At 55.7% G+C, this 14,439-nt stretch overlaps 1 protein-coding gene across 1 annotated transcript in view; it reads right to left on the reverse strand.

The window, feature by feature from the left end:
• Col7a1 (collagen type VII alpha 1 chain) overlaps nt 1-11,862 on the reverse strand; it is a 48,367-nt gene extending 36,505 nt beyond the window's left edge. The window contains exons 1-29 of the mRNA XM_045136259.1: nt 11,734-11,862; nt 11,579-11,663; nt 10,889-11,069; nt 10,198-10,357; nt 10,025-10,118; nt 9,771-9,932; nt 9,479-9,642; nt 9,271-9,400; nt 9,071-9,187; nt 8,399-8,545; nt 8,191-8,307; nt 7,961-8,110; nt 7,753-7,881; nt 6,401-6,544; nt 6,184-6,309; nt 5,930-6,073; nt 4,630-4,749; nt 4,349-4,492; nt 3,723-3,848; nt 3,470-3,616; nt 2,834-2,956; nt 2,376-2,522; nt 1,553-1,687; nt 1,322-1,468; nt 1,103-1,239; nt 690-816; nt 455-601; nt 201-373; nt 46-81 (exon numbers count right to left, since the gene is read on the reverse strand). Of these exons, the coding sequence (XP_044992194.1) occupies nt 46-81; nt 201-373; nt 455-601; nt 690-816; nt 1,103-1,239; nt 1,322-1,468; nt 1,553-1,687; nt 2,376-2,522; nt 2,834-2,956; nt 3,470-3,616; nt 3,723-3,848; nt 4,349-4,492; nt 4,630-4,749; nt 5,930-6,073; nt 6,184-6,309; nt 6,401-6,544; nt 7,753-7,881; nt 7,961-8,110; nt 8,191-8,307; nt 8,399-8,545; nt 9,071-9,187; nt 9,271-9,400; nt 9,479-9,642; nt 9,771-9,932; nt 10,025-10,118; nt 10,198-10,357; nt 10,889-11,069; nt 11,579-11,663 (3,759 nt within the window). The 5' untranslated portion in view covers nt 11,734-11,862. The remainder of the gene's footprint in view (nt 1-45; nt 82-200; nt 374-454; nt 602-689; nt 817-1,102; nt 1,240-1,321; nt 1,469-1,552; nt 1,688-2,375; nt 2,523-2,833; nt 2,957-3,469; nt 3,617-3,722; nt 3,849-4,348; nt 4,493-4,629; nt 4,750-5,929; nt 6,074-6,183; nt 6,310-6,400; nt 6,545-7,752; nt 7,882-7,960; nt 8,111-8,190; nt 8,308-8,398; nt 8,546-9,070; nt 9,188-9,270; nt 9,401-9,478; nt 9,643-9,770; nt 9,933-10,024; nt 10,119-10,197; nt 10,358-10,888; nt 11,070-11,578; nt 11,664-11,733) is intronic.
• Between the last annotated feature and the right edge of the window lie 2,577 nt (nt 11,863-14,439).

Consider the following 14,439-nt stretch of genomic DNA (forward strand, 5'->3'; position numbering starts at 1 on the left):
GCCCTCTGTGAGGCCCTTGACCACTCCTCAACCCTGGAAACTTACTTTTGGACAATGGACAGCACAAGGCTCTGGCTGAGGCTGTGGATAACGGGTTCTTTGAGGCCAGGAAATTCTCCTAAAAAAATATCCCTAGGTTCCCCCCTTTACCACCAATCCCCCCCCCCCGCCCACCCCCACTCCTGAGACTTTGTCCAAACCTGAGTGGTCATGGCTTCCTGACACAAGACGACCGCCAGGTCACTGACAGCCCGGTCCAAGCTTGGACCGCTGTCCACAGCAAAGAAGTTCCGGACAGGGTCCACTCCTGGCACCAAGCGGCGCAGCTGCTCCAGGTCAGCTCCCGCCAAACCCAATATCATCACCTTGAGGCCTGAGAAAGGACGCATCAGCCTGTGTGACAATCTCGCTCGGCCTGTGCCTATTTCAACACACCATCAGCCCTCCTACTCACCAGAAGCCTGGACCTCACGGATGGAGCTGAAGATGTCACCTCTCAGTGTCTCGTCCACTAGCAGAACCATCACCCCCGGCACTTGCTGACGGCGCCCAGGGGCATCAGGCCCCAACAGGTGTCTGTGAGCTGTGATCACAGCTGCGCCTGGTAGGAAGGGATGTTTCAGAATCCCAGACCAACCAAGCTTGGGATGGAGAAGCCCCCAGGAGTCCACGTCAATTGCGATCCTCACCCAGATTGTTTCCACTGGGGTCCACGTAAGGGATGTCACGGATCTTCTGCAAGATGACGCCCAGGTCATGGGAGCTATTCAGTGGGAAGAGTGGAGAGGGCCGGTGACTGTAGGACAACATGCCAACCTGGACAGAGGGAGACACAGAGCCTGGAGGTGGAGACAGTGTAAAATGGAAGCACCCGGAAAGGCACAGTTGGCGTGTAACTAGCCCAGAACTGTCTCTTGGGGGGGGGGGGTCAGCAACAGTAGGACAGGGAGTTTAACTAGCATGTGGGGTGAGCCAGGGCCCAAAGGAGAACTGGGAAAAGCCTGAAGCTATGGTGGGCTGGAGAGATGGTGGCTTACGTGGAGTCTACAGAGGGGAGAGGCAGGGACAAGTGAGGACTGGCTGCTGGCCTTTAGGGCCAAACCTGAGAGGCCTGTGGTCCAAGAGGTCCAAGTGCAGACACCAGCCGCTCCAGGACCTGCCTCATGGTCTCGGCTTGGTGAGCATTGTCTCGAGTGGCATGCAGCAGAAACACCACATCCACCCGGCCATGGCGACACACTGCAGGAAGGAGCCCAGTTTCTGACATGGTTGACCCATCTGGTGACCCCCTCGGGTGTCTTCCACTGTGCCTCCCATATACCTGGCTTCTGTGTGACAGAGACCTCGGGACCCCGTATGCCCCTCTGGACAGGTGACAGGGAAAAGCTATAGGAGACTCCAGGTTCTAGGCCCGTTACTCGGTGGGACGTGGAAGTCCCCGGCAGAGTCTGTGGAGCTCCAGGCACTTCTGTAAAAGCAAACTTGGTTAAACAAGAGTCCTCCCATGGAGCCCCAACTGCCACCTGCAACCTAAGTCTGGCCTCACACTCACCCCAGCCGGTGCGTCTGAACGGCCGCCAGGATAAAATGTAGTTGGATGCCCCAGATACTGGGTTCCAGGCCAGAGTCACTGAGTCAATGGAGGTGTCCACCACACGTAGTTCAGTGCTTGGGACATGAGGGGATTCTGAAATAACAAGCAAAGATCTGGGGCTGGAGAGATTGCTCCAGTGGTTAAAGTGCTTGCCTGTAAAGTCTAATGACCCGGGTTCAATTCTCCAGGGTGCACATAAAGCCAGATGGACAAAGTGGTACATTCATCTGGAGTTCAGTGGTTGGTGGTGGCTCTGGCATGCCTATTCTCTCTGTCTCTCTTCTCTCTTTCTCTGCTCAAAAATAAATAAATTTAAAAAATATATATTTTTAAATCTTGGTGTGGTGGTTCTTGCCTTTAATGCTAGCACTCAGGAGGAAGAGGTAGGAGGACAGCTGTGAGTTCAAGGCCAGCCTGAGACTGCATAGTGTGAATTCCAGGTCAGCCTGGGCTAGAGTGAGACTCTACCTACAAAAACCAAATATGTACATGTATGTATATGTGTGTGTGTGTGTGTGTGTGTGTATGTGTGTGTATGTGTGTGTGTGTGTATTTAGATATCTCAAAAGATGAGAGGCTTGTCTGTGAAAACTACAAAAGACAGATCCTGAAACAGGTTCATTTTAGTGATGCATCATGGGAGGTGATGTGGGGATCACACAAGGGTTAGGGGAGAGGTGCTACAGGACAGCAGTCAGAGTGTGGGGTGCAGGAAATCAAGGTGGGTCATCCGGGGACGGAAGAGCACACCATGGCAGGGTGGGCCCTCTGGGAAGCTTACCAGTACGTGCAGTCACCTCCCTGGGGGGTCCTTCTCCAGCTGGCCCCAGGACACTGAGCCACACGCGATGCAGTGTTGCTGGCTCCAATCCATCCAGATGATAGCTACTAGATTCAGGTCCCAAGATCCAGGACTGTTCCTGGCCACCTAGGGCAGGTAGGTATGAGGAGAGGGGCCAGGAATATGTGGGAGGATGTTAACGAAGAGCATGAATGGACTCACCGGCCTCACTGCGTCCCACCAACCTTACTGACCTCCGCTGAACCAGGTCCATTCGGATTGTCTGCCTCATCCTTCGCGACCCCGCCCACTTTAGTGACCCTCAGTGACCATTCGGATTGTCTGCCTCATCCTTAGCGACCCCGCCCACTTAACTGACCCTCAGTGACCTCACTGATCGCACCCACCTCACACTCGCCTCACGCACTTCTCCCACTGCACCCACAAGCTCTGCTCACCCTCAGGCTGCCAACGCAGACGGTAGCCATGCGCCCCGGGCACCGGTTCCCAGCGCAGCCACAGCGAGTGCTCCCCCCGCTGCACCACTTGAAGGGTGTCCAGAGAAGCGGGAGCCGCGGGAGCTGGACAGAAAGCCCCGGAATCAGGGCGGCTCCGCCCCTGCCACCTGCTCCAATCACACACAGGCACCTCCCCGCGACCCCGCCCCCTTGGCCTATTCGAAATGTCATCCTTTTTCTCTTTCCTTCTTTCTTTTTCTTTCTTCCTTCCTTCCTTCCTTCCCTCCTTTCTCCCTCTCTCCCTCCTTCCTTTCTTTTTTTCTTTTTTCAAGGTAGGGTCTCACTGGCTCAGGCTGACCTGGAATTCACTATGTAGCCTCAGGGTGGCCTCGAACTCACAGCCATCCTCTTATCTGTGCCTCCCCAATGCTGGGATTAAAGGCGCGCGCCACCACGCCCGGCTGCGCCATCCTTTTTTTTTTTTTTTTTTTTTTTTTTCCCAGACCTCGACCCCACAGGCTCACTATCGATCCCTGGACCCTTCTCCAAAGCCCAGAACGAGCGCCACAAACATAAGCCACGCCCTTGGGATACGAGTTCAAATCCCGGGCTCTTTCCAACCCGAGCTCCACCTACGCGTGGTGACCACGATGGATACGGGTGCGCCCTCTCGGTCCCCGACAAGTGCAGTCACTCGCACCGAGTAGCTGACTCCACCTTCGAGACCCCTTATCTCCGCAGAGTCCGTGTGCCCCGGGAGCATCTGGTGACTCGTGGGGCCACCTGGTGAGGCCAGCAAAGAGCAAACACGGTCAGGAGTGGGGAGTAAGTGACCACAGCGGGGACCAGCCCGGTCAGGAAGAACAAGGATGGAGTCAGGGAGCCATACCTTCACTTCGGCCCCAGGCCAGTCTGTAAGCTGTGGCTCCAGTGACCCCTACCCAGGTGACGCGTAGAACATCGCTGGAAGCATTGAGGATTTCTAATTTTGACACGCTGCCTACAGGCTCGGGAGCTAGGGACAGAGGTAAGGTAAGGGGATCAGGGACCACCGGGTGCCTGGCAGAGACAAGGGTGCCAAGGCAGGTGTGGGTAAGGCAGGGGGCTCTCGAGGTTAGGTGAGGTTAGTGGAGGAAACAGAGCAGGGTACCAGGGAATCCGGGAGGCTCCGCCCCCTGCCACCTACTCCAATCACACACAGCCCCCCCCGAAACCCCGCCCCCCTTGTCCCATCCAAGACGGCTGAGCTTGGGCACAGCAGCCCTGGAGTGGCAGTTGGAGCAGTCACCAACACCCAGCAGGAGGCCTGGGGAGGTGGCACACGCCTTTAATCCCAGCGCTCGCCAGGAAGAGGAGGATTGCTGTGAGTTCAAGAACACCCTGAGACTAATCCCTGGTCAGCCTGGGCTAGGGCGAGACCCTACCTCAAAACAACAAAACAAAACAAAAAAAGAATACAAAGTAGGCATGGGTAGCTGATGAGGTCCCGCGAACAGCTGGCCAGGACCCACTCACCAGTCCTTACACCCACCGAGGCAGGCGGTCCATCCACTCCAGCTACATGGGCCCTCACGCTCACTGTATATTCAGTGTCTGGCTCCAGACCATCTACTTCGGCCACTGTGGTCTCCCCGGAAACCAGCTGAAATTTCTCTGGGCCTGAGAATACGGATAGAGGCAGCTCCATGTTTGCCCAGGCTCTGCCTCAACACCCCACCTGGACTGCCAAGAAAACTCCAGCCCCCGTTTCTATCCAGGCCTTCCTCCCACAAGCTTCTCAAACTCTTAGTCCCTACCATGGCCCGAGCGCCAGGAAACCCTGTATCCTGTGGCAGCAGGAACCCTGGTCCAGGCAATGGTGACAGATGAGCTGCCAGCCTGAGTGACACGAACTGTCCTCACAGGGCCCAGTGCGTCTGGAGAGACAAACAAGGAGATCTGATGGGGGACACAGGAAAAGGTCTGACAGTGGGGACCATCTGCTAGAGGAAGACTCTGGGTAGCCAGGCATGGTAGGTAGTACACGCCTTGAGTCCCAGCACTCTGGAGGCAGAGGTAGGAGGATCGCTGTGAGTTCGAGGCCACCCTGAGACTACATAGTGAAATCCAGGTCAGCCTGGGCTAGGAAAACCAGAAAATAAAAATTAAAAAATAATAAAAATAATAAAAAAGGAAGATTATGAATGGGTCAGACAGAGAAGGAGCGGGGTTTTGACGAAGGCACAGTGGGAAGACTGAGCAGGCAGGGGATGACAATTTGAAAGACAAGGTCTGCCAGAGGAGGGGGGTCTGATGGAGGCTACAGGCAACAGTGAGACTGTCTGGTAAAAGAGAAGGTGTAAGTCTAAGAGGAAAGCTGGGACCAGCTTAAAAAAAAAGAAGTGAAGCGATAGCACCTTCCAAGGCTCAGGGTCTATTGAGGAAGAGGTGGTGGAAAGAATGTAAGAGCCAAAGGAAGGGTAGGACTCCTTACAACGTGCTCCCTCCAGACATAAAATGGCCTGGATATCCATGACCTCACAGTGCCTGACACTACCTACACAAGACCATCATAATAGGAGGAAAAGATGATGACATCAAAATAAGAGACTGATTGAGAGGAGGAGGGGATATGATGGAGAACAGAGTTTCAAAGGGGAAAGGGAGGGGATTACCATGGGATATTGTTTACAATCATGGAAGTTGTTAATTAAAAAAAAAAGTGATAGGAGCTGAGGGATAAATAGTGGGAATCCAAGAGCAAAGACAGTGGAGGTCTTGAGGGAGAGGTCAGAGAAGGTGAAGAAGGGTTAGAGGAGAAATGGGCAGGGCATGGTGGCACACACCTTTGATCCCAACACTTGGCAGAAAGATCCCTATGAGCTCGAGGCCACCCTGAGACTACATAGTGAATCCCAGGTCAGCCTGAGCTAGAGTGAGACCCTACCTGGAAAAACCAAAAAGAAAGAAAGAAAAAAAAAAAAAAAACAGGACAAATGGAGGGGGGTAGCAGGGCATTTAGGGAGGAGGCAGTAAGAACGTGAGAAGTCTGGGAGACATGGAAGTCTGAAGGGGAAGTAAAGGCAGAGAACCTAGGGATTGGGTTCAGGCTCTGACCAGTTCGAGCCACAGTGATCGCAGGGGGTCCCACTTCCCTTCCTCGAAGGGCTGACACGGACACTTGGTAGGAGGTTCCAGGCTGCAGCCCCAAGATGTCCGTGGCAGTGGTGTCCGGGGGCAATGTTTGGCTGGACTCTGGACCTAGGATCAGAGGAAAATGCTGGTACAGACTCTGCATTTCCCCTAATCCCCCCCACACACATATTCTAATCAGTCCCTTTAGCAATCCTCCCCCACTCTGCCACACTGACCACTGCCTGTTCTCCAGCTGATCCGAAATCCACTGGCTCCAGGAACAGGCCCCCAGGCCACCCGTACTCTTGTGGCATCAGATGCCACGACCTGTAACCCTGAGACAGCGAGTGGAGTTTCTGGCTCTGGAGGGGTTACACACAGGAGTCAAGGGTCAGGACCGGGACAGGCATGAATCCAGCACCTGTCCTCCAGAAGCCTTCCCCAGGCGCTCACCTCGGCGGATGGTGAGCGTACTGGCACCCCCCTCACGGGTGCCCACTCGGGCAGACACTCGCACAGTATAGCTGATCCCTGCCCGAACATCGTCCAAGTCAAAGGCTGTCTGGCTCCCAGGAAGCAACAGGGTCCGTTCAACCCCTGAGAAAAGTGAAAGTGGGGGCTGGAGGGATGGCTTAGCGGTTAAGGCGTTTGCCTGCAAAGCCAAAGGACCCAGGATCAATTCCCCAGGACCCACCTTAGCCAGATGCACAAGGGGGCACGTGCGTCTGGAGTTTGTCTGCAGTGGCTGGAGGCCCTGGCACACCCATTCTCTCTCTCTATCTCTCTCTCTCCCTCCCTCCCTCTTTCTCTATCAAATAAATAAAAATAAGATATTTTTTTAAAAAAGAAAGAAAAGTGAAAGTGGGCGGGCAGGGGTTGGTAAGGCACGGGGATGTGGAATGGCAGTCAGGACTGGACGGGAATGCAGGGAAAGAAGGCTTTTGGGGGATGAGGACATGGGACGGTGAGGGATGAGACATAGATGAAAATGATGAGATAATAAGAGATGAATGAAAATGATAAGGGCATGCGGGAAAGGGGTCCCGTGTTGATGACAACACAGCAATGAACGGGGACACTGGATGACAAGGGTCAGGGGATACAGGATAACAGAAGTCAGTGGACAGCAATACAAATTGACAGTGACATAGATGACAGACAGATCAGTGTTGGGCAAACAGTGGTCATGGCTAGTGTAGCAGAAGGGCAAGTTACAGAGCTTGTGGTTGTGGAGAAGGGAGAGAGAGAGAGAGCATGGGCAGAGATGTGGGCAGACTGTGGAAACAGCCAGGTGAGGAGACGGGCTTGGAGCCACGGAGGATAGAGCAACACCAAGAGAGCTCTTCTCGAGAGGTGGATGGACGAGATGAAGGAGGCTGTCAGGACCTAGTGAAGAGACTGGGGCCGGGCGCGGTGGCGCACGCCTTTAGTCCCAGCACTCGGGAGGCAGAGGTAGGAGGATCGCTGTGAGTTTGAGGCCACCCTGAGACTCCATAGTAAATTACAGGTCAGTCTGGGCTAGAGTAAAAACCTATCTTGAAAACAAATAAATAAAAGAGATGGGGAAAAGTCAGGCGTGGTGATTCACACCTCTAATCCCAGCACTCAAAAGGCAGAGAGGTAGGAGGATCAAAGTGAGTTCAAGGCCACCCTGAGACTACATAGAGAATTCCAGGTCAGCCTGGGCTACAGCGAGACCCTACCTTGAAAAATCAAAAGAGAGGGAGGGAGAGAGAGAGGTGGAGCAAGGGTGCTGGGGCCTGGAACTTTAGTATGCAGGGATTTTCTCGATGTTTCCATCTTACCCTGGGTGCTGCGCACAGTGACGCGGTACTCAGTGGCACCAGGGACTGGGTTCCAGGATACTCGCACTTGGTGCCCAGGCAGCTCAGTCGCTTGTAGATCCATCACAGGGTCCACTGGCCGCTCTGGCCCTATTAGAGAGTATAGCTTGAGGCAGCCTGGCGTTCTGACACTTCCCCGGTCACTTGGCCAGACCCACAGCGCCCTCACCAGTGGGAACCACAGTTGCAGGGGTAGCCACCTCTCGGCCCTCCAGCAGCGTGTAGAGTGTGAGACGATATTTAGTGCCTGGCTGCAACCCATCTAACCGGTAGCGAGTCACATCAGGGGGGAGCACCACTTTCTGTGGGGATTCCAGACCTACAAGGTGGCAGGATCGGGTTAATGGAAGCCAAGCCCTAAGCTCTGCCTGTCTGCCCACCCTCTCCCCCTCCACTGACCACTCTCACGATGCCACTCCAGCCGGTAGCCACGGGCCTCAGGCACCGAGTTCCAGGAAAGGAGGATAGACGTGGGGTCCAAGATGATGGGGTGCAGGGTCTGCTTAACAGAGGAGTCTGCCCAGGACACAGAGGATGTCAATGGCCTCTGTACCCGGCCCTGCCTATACCCACCCCCAATCCTGAAGAAGTCACCAAGCCTTCTCACTAGTGCGGGCGGTCAGGGAAGTGCCAGGTCCCGTGCTACGGCCCAGCAGGGTGCTCACAGTCACTTCATAGTCCGTGCCAGGTTCAAGGTTACGTAGCAACACTGACCCATGCCCTGGGCCCAGCTCCTGCTGCTGTGTGGCTCCACCTGCGTTGCGGGGGGGGGGGCACAGAGGTGTCTGTGGGTCACACAGGCTCAAAACTCTACACTCTTGGGCTGGAGAGGTGGCTTAGCAGTTAAGGCCCTTCCCTACAAAGCCTAAGGACCCAGATTTGATTCCCCAGTACTCCTGTAAGCCAGATGCAGAAGGTGGCGCACACATCTGGAGTTCTTTCTTTTTCTTTCTTTCTTTTTTTTTTTTTTTTTTTTTTTGGTTTTTCGAGGTAGGGTTTCACTCTAGCTCAGGCTGACCTGGAATTCACTATGTAGTCTCAGGGCGGCCTCAAATTCTCAGCGATCCTCCTACTTCTGCCTCCTGCCTCCCGAGCGCTGGGATTAAAGGTGTGCGCCACCTCGCCTGGCTTGTCTGGAGTTACAATGGTTGGAGGGACCTGGCATGCCCATTCTATCTGCCTCTTTCTCTGTCTCTCTCTCTCCAATAAATAAATCAAATATGTTTTTTAAAAACCCTACACTCTTTTCTGAAGGGCAGGTACTCCATCTCTCACTTACCACTGAGAGCCCGCCATGTCACCCGGTAGCCAGTGGCACCTGGCACCCTCCGCCAGGCCACCAGGAGGCTGTTGGCTGTGGTGTTCTGGACTGTTGGTTCCAGCCTCTCTACAGCAGCTGAGGGAAGATCGCAGCAGAGATTTTAGTGGAGCCAGGAGTGGCCAGGGGTTATGGGGCAGGGTAGTTAAGTGAATGCTCACTGGTCCTAGCTGTTCCACTCACGGCCTCCCCAATGCTGTTGGCATAGAGAGCAACCACAGTCACTTGGTACTCGGTCAGTGGCCGGAGACCCTGCAGCTGCATGCTGGTCTCACCAGCTGGGATGTTCACCTGTCAAGGATCGGTGGTCACCTCATCTTGTCCAGCCACGTCCCCCATCTGTCCACCTATCACTGCTGACATCCTTACCTCTCGCCGCTCACTTGGCAACGGCTGTCCCAGCCCTGTCAGAGGGGTGTACTGAACCTTGTAGCCAGTCACGGGGCCACTAGCTGCTGTCCACTGTACTCTCAAGGACTGACTGCCTGGCTCAGACAGCACCAGGTCCCGGGGCCCAGATGTAGAGTCATCAGCTGTGAATGGGGGGCGGGGGGGATCAGGCCAGCAGGCAAGAGGGTCAGGGGTCAGGAGTCCATAAGATGGAGTCAGCACTCCCAGGCTGATATTAGGGTGCGTGTCCTTGGTCAGGGGAGGAACTCACGAGGCAGAGTCACAGGCACGCCTCCAGCACTTGTACACACCCTCCGGGAAACGAGAGGCAACAGTGTCCGCAAGATGCTGAAGTCGTTGACGAAGAAGAAGAAATCATTGGTCGGCTGCGAGGCTACACGTTTCAGCTCCTCGGGGTCAGCATTCTTGATTCCTGAGGGGATACCCAATCGGGGTTCAATTACCTACATGTTATCTGAATGATTTCCCACTTCAGCTGACTTCTCACCCCAGCCTGGTACTCACCCACAGCAAACAGCTTGACCCCCTGCCCCTTCAGTTTCTGGGCAGCTGTATCTACTAAGTCCTGGGACTTCCCGTCTGTGATCAGGATGCAGACCTGGAGCGGGCACAGAGACCAAGTCAGGGGTGTCACGGATACTTATTTGGGGGCTACCTTGGTAGGTTTAGGGATCCACCTTGGGAACGCCAGGTCGGGCCAGATGGGGCAGGAAGACGTGGTCAGACACATGATGAAGTGCGGCCCCTGTCCGGGTGTTGCCCCCCTTGTAGCTGAGCTCACGAATGGCACGGATCACATCACTCCCGGAGCTCAGGGCATCCAGGCCAAACTCCGTCCTGATGGGAGGAAACAGCTTAGCCACAAATCCAAGGGTCATGACCTCTTCCATCCTTGTCCTTGCCCTTGGCTTAACAAACTCCCCAAGGGTGTTCCTTTGGGTGCCACCTGTTGCTGCGGTTCAGCAGGCCTGGAACCCTTGGGCTTTTCAGCCTAGGGGGTCCGCAGGATGTCAGGATAAGTAATTACAGGAAGAGAGGTTCAGTTGTGGGGAAATGAACACTGGCCAGACACGGAGGCCTTCTGGTGAGCAGAGAAGCTGAAGGGGTCAAGGAGCTAGAACACGGAGGGTCCAGTAAGCACCGGGTTCCAGAGCCTTCTCTTGGACTCCCTTTCTCCTGGCCAGGTCTCTTTTCAAGCACATCCCTAGGGCAGTCTCTAGAGGAGGTCCTGGCTAGGAACACGACGGGCTCGTCAAGGCCCATTTCTGGGGGGGAATCTAGAGTTTTCTGTACTCTCTGCTCCGTCTGGGGAAGAGATCTCAGAGGAGAGCCTATGGTCCCAAGGCCCCCGGGGCCGCCACCACTCACTGCGGGTCATCGCTGTACTGCACGGCGGCGAAGCGGACCCCCTGCGCGCCGGCCGCCCCGGTGAAAGGCAGCACCAGCCCCTCCAGGAAGCCTCGCACTTCCCGGAAGTTGTTGCGGCCGATGGAGGAAGAGCCGTCGAGTAAGAACACGATGTCAGCGGAGTAAAGCCGCGTGCAGGTCACTGGAGCCCGGGGTGTAGGTGGGGGGGGGGGGACGAAAGATCGCGACCTTTCCTGGGAGCCCATCCCAGAACCTCCCACCTCCCATCTCCATCTCCCCGCGCTGTGGTTCTTTGGGACCCCGGGACCCCGAGCCGGAGGAGATAAGGCCTTGTTTGCCTATGCAAACCGAGCCCAGGTAGGCGTGGGGGCCACGGGACTCCGAACAGAGAGTCTCGGGGAGGGTTGGGGCACACGCTGGGGGTGGGGTGCGAGTTGCATGCAAGGGTGTGGATCTGGGATGGGGGCGGGGAGGGCGTGGTGGCAGACGGCAGGGGATTCGGCATGCCTCTGGGAAGACAGGATTTGGGGAGCGGGACGGGGGTGGGGGTTGTCCCAACAGAATAAGAGGCGATTTGGAGCACCCAGGGCCGGATTCTGGGAGTCTCCGGGGAGGGGAGGGGTTGGGGAGCATCCGCGAGCAAGTCAGTAGGAATTTGGTCCAGTTAGGTGGACAGGGTGCAGTGCCCACCTCTCTCCCTAGGTTGGGCCCACGCTCCGGGGGGCGCCCCCACCAGGAATCCGAAGACTGCGGCCACCAGGAGCCGCATCCTCATCTTGGATGACAGAAAGAGTCAGCCGGGACCACCAGTCTCCCCCCCCCCCCCAACTCCCGCACACACATACCTCCCTTGTCTCCCGCGCCTTGGGCTGGTGGGAACCCAGCGACCCCACCCCGAGTCTTCCTGGCCTTCCTTGCCTGCGAGTCTGCTGGCTCCCCACGACGCCGCTCCAAGTCGGGTCGCTGGCAGGGAAAAGTCCCCGATCCCAGGAGGCGGAGCAGCGGGCAGCGGGCGGGGACCCAGGCGGCACGCCTTCACCCACCTCCCCACCCCCCCAGAGGTCGCCGCCCCCACCCCACTTCTCCCCAGTCAGATGATATGACGCATTTAAGTGCAAAGCCCCCCCCCCCCCGTGTCTTTGGAAATCGCCCAGGTTCTGGATAGACAGATGTTGAGGGAGCACAGCGACCCCATCATGTAGGGTCACAGGCCGCTTTAAGTCACTCGGTGACCAGGGAAGTGGACTGCTGCAGGCTGAAAGTGTGGAAATGTGTGAAAGGTTCCTCGCAGACTCGGGGGGTCAGCAGCGCGATGATTGGGGTACGGTTCTGCAGCTGGAGCTGACTCACCCATAGCCCAGTGGGGGATGCCTAGACAGCCCCTCAGGCCATGGGTCCGACTAAACAGTATCTGTGAATCAGCACGTCTGGTGGACCTCCTGTGCCCCACCCTAACCTCCATGACAAGGCAGAGCAACTCCCAGCAAATGAGGGACTCGGGACTTGTATCTTAGGGACATCGAAGCCCCATTAGGCTGGATAGAAGTCATGCACACACACCCCCCCCTTGGAAGGAAGCCAGGGAGGATCTGTATTTTGCTTATGCTTACGTGTCCCAATGCCCTTTACTTGCATGACTTGAACCAGTCCCAGGCAAATGCCATCCAGCTGTGTTCCCAGGAGTTGGGCTGCCCATACATAGAGGGTGGGACCACCCACAGTGATAACTCATCCCTCAGGAATCGGCCTCCTGCTGGCCATGTCTCCTAACAGGTCCCTCTACCTACTTGCCTTCAGTCTGGCCCAAAGGAGTCCCCTCCTTCAACCCACTCTTGTAAGACATCTTCTACCCAACTCCTCCGCTAGGCCCAGAGGTCATCTGAGGACAACTTCCTTTCCTGGTGCCTTATCTGTGTCTCCTCTTCATAAGCTGGCCTCTGCCTCTCTCCTCAATTAGTCTGACTTCCCTCCCTGCTCCCCTGATTGACATCCGTGACTGTGGACCCCGAAATAACCAACATCCAACCGAGGCCCCCAGGTGAGGGTCATTGTCCCAAGGCCTGTGGATATGCATATATCTTCATTAGATGGGTGACATCGAGGCAACAAGACATTCCCAGGTAAAGCCAGCCCTTACTTGAGCCCCACACCCTTTGTTTTCTATCCTGGCCTGTTTTGGGTAGCCAAGATTTAACACATCTTCACTCAGCATTGCTTCCGGTCATTTCCAAGATGCCTGGACCCTGCAACCTCCTTACCCTAAGATCCACAGGCTGAGTGGGGAGCTGGGAAGGAACTGAACGTTTTGTTTTTGGAGGTAGGGTCTCACTCTAGCTCAGGCTGACCTGGAACTCACTATGTAGTCTCAGGGTGGCCTCGAACTCATGGTGATCCTCCTATCTCTGCCTCCCATGTGCTGGGATTAAAGGCGTGTGCCACCACACCCAGCTAGGAACTGAACTTTTGTTACACTGGTTTCTCCTGGACTCTTCCAGGCCTGAAGCCTCTCTAGTATGGCCAGACCTATTTCCCTGTTGCTCAAGAAGGCTGGTGACCTATCCTGGGGACACAGTACTGAGACCACCTAGGACCCAGAACCTTTTTCCCAAGGTCAGTTTCCACAGCAGTGTCTCAGCACCTCCTGACTTCTGGAAGGTGTGTTCCAGAGGAGGGCAGTAGAGAACCAGGCATGCTCTAATCGTAGAGGCAGCCTCTGCCCTCAAGGCTGGCACCTCCCCGGCACAGCAAAGGTGGGTGACAGCAGGACAGAGATACAGTATGGCCAGCCACACTGTATCTGTGGATCTAGCGGTACGTGGAGACTGGAAGCTCTGTGTGAAGTGTCAGCATCCAGGCACGCCTCACTAGAACTGAAGTCCTTCCAGAAAGGAAAGGCTGCTGTGTGGCCACTCAAAAATATGCGGGGGCTACCGACGGCTTAGTGGTTAGGTGCTTGCCTGCGAAGCCATGGTACACGGGTTTGATTTCCCCAGGACCCAAGTAAGCAGAAAGTGGCCCATCTAGTTTGCAGTGGCTAGAGGTCGTGGCGTGCCCATTCTGTATCTGCTTCTCTCAAAGTAATTAAAAAAAAAAAAAAGTGTGCTGGAAGAGGCTGTTGAGAAGGTAGAAGGTTGGGGGTGACTACATCTGTAGTGGCCAAAATGCTCAGGCCGGGGTGTGGCCCACGGATGCTGCTCACTGCAGCCTCCCTGGCAGGCAGTCACAGCTTTGGGCTGTGGATTAGTGCGCCCGCCTGCAGCTCCTCCATCAGGGCAGTGGGAGCCCTCAAGACTGAATGGCTCCCTACACTTCCCTGGCTTTCGTCACCAGTTCTGCCAGATGGCACCATGTCTCCAACCAGGACCTCTTTGAGGTTCTGGCTTCACACCCCACTACAGACTAGATACCTCCAAACTCCTCACTGGAAATATGACTAGCGCAGAGCAGGTTGTCCCCTCCCAGACTCTCCGGGCCCTTCCTGCACTGCTGGGGAATACTGTCCTGTTTAGCCCTCACAGCCCTGTCAAGCTCTTCCCATGGCACTGGACCAC

Source organism: Jaculus jaculus, chromosome 17 (genome assembly GCF_020740685.1).
Source record: "Jaculus jaculus isolate mJacJac1 chromosome 17, mJacJac1.mat.Y.cur, whole genome shotgun sequence".
Taxonomy (NCBI): domain Eukaryota; kingdom Metazoa; phylum Chordata; class Mammalia; order Rodentia; family Dipodidae; genus Jaculus; species Jaculus jaculus.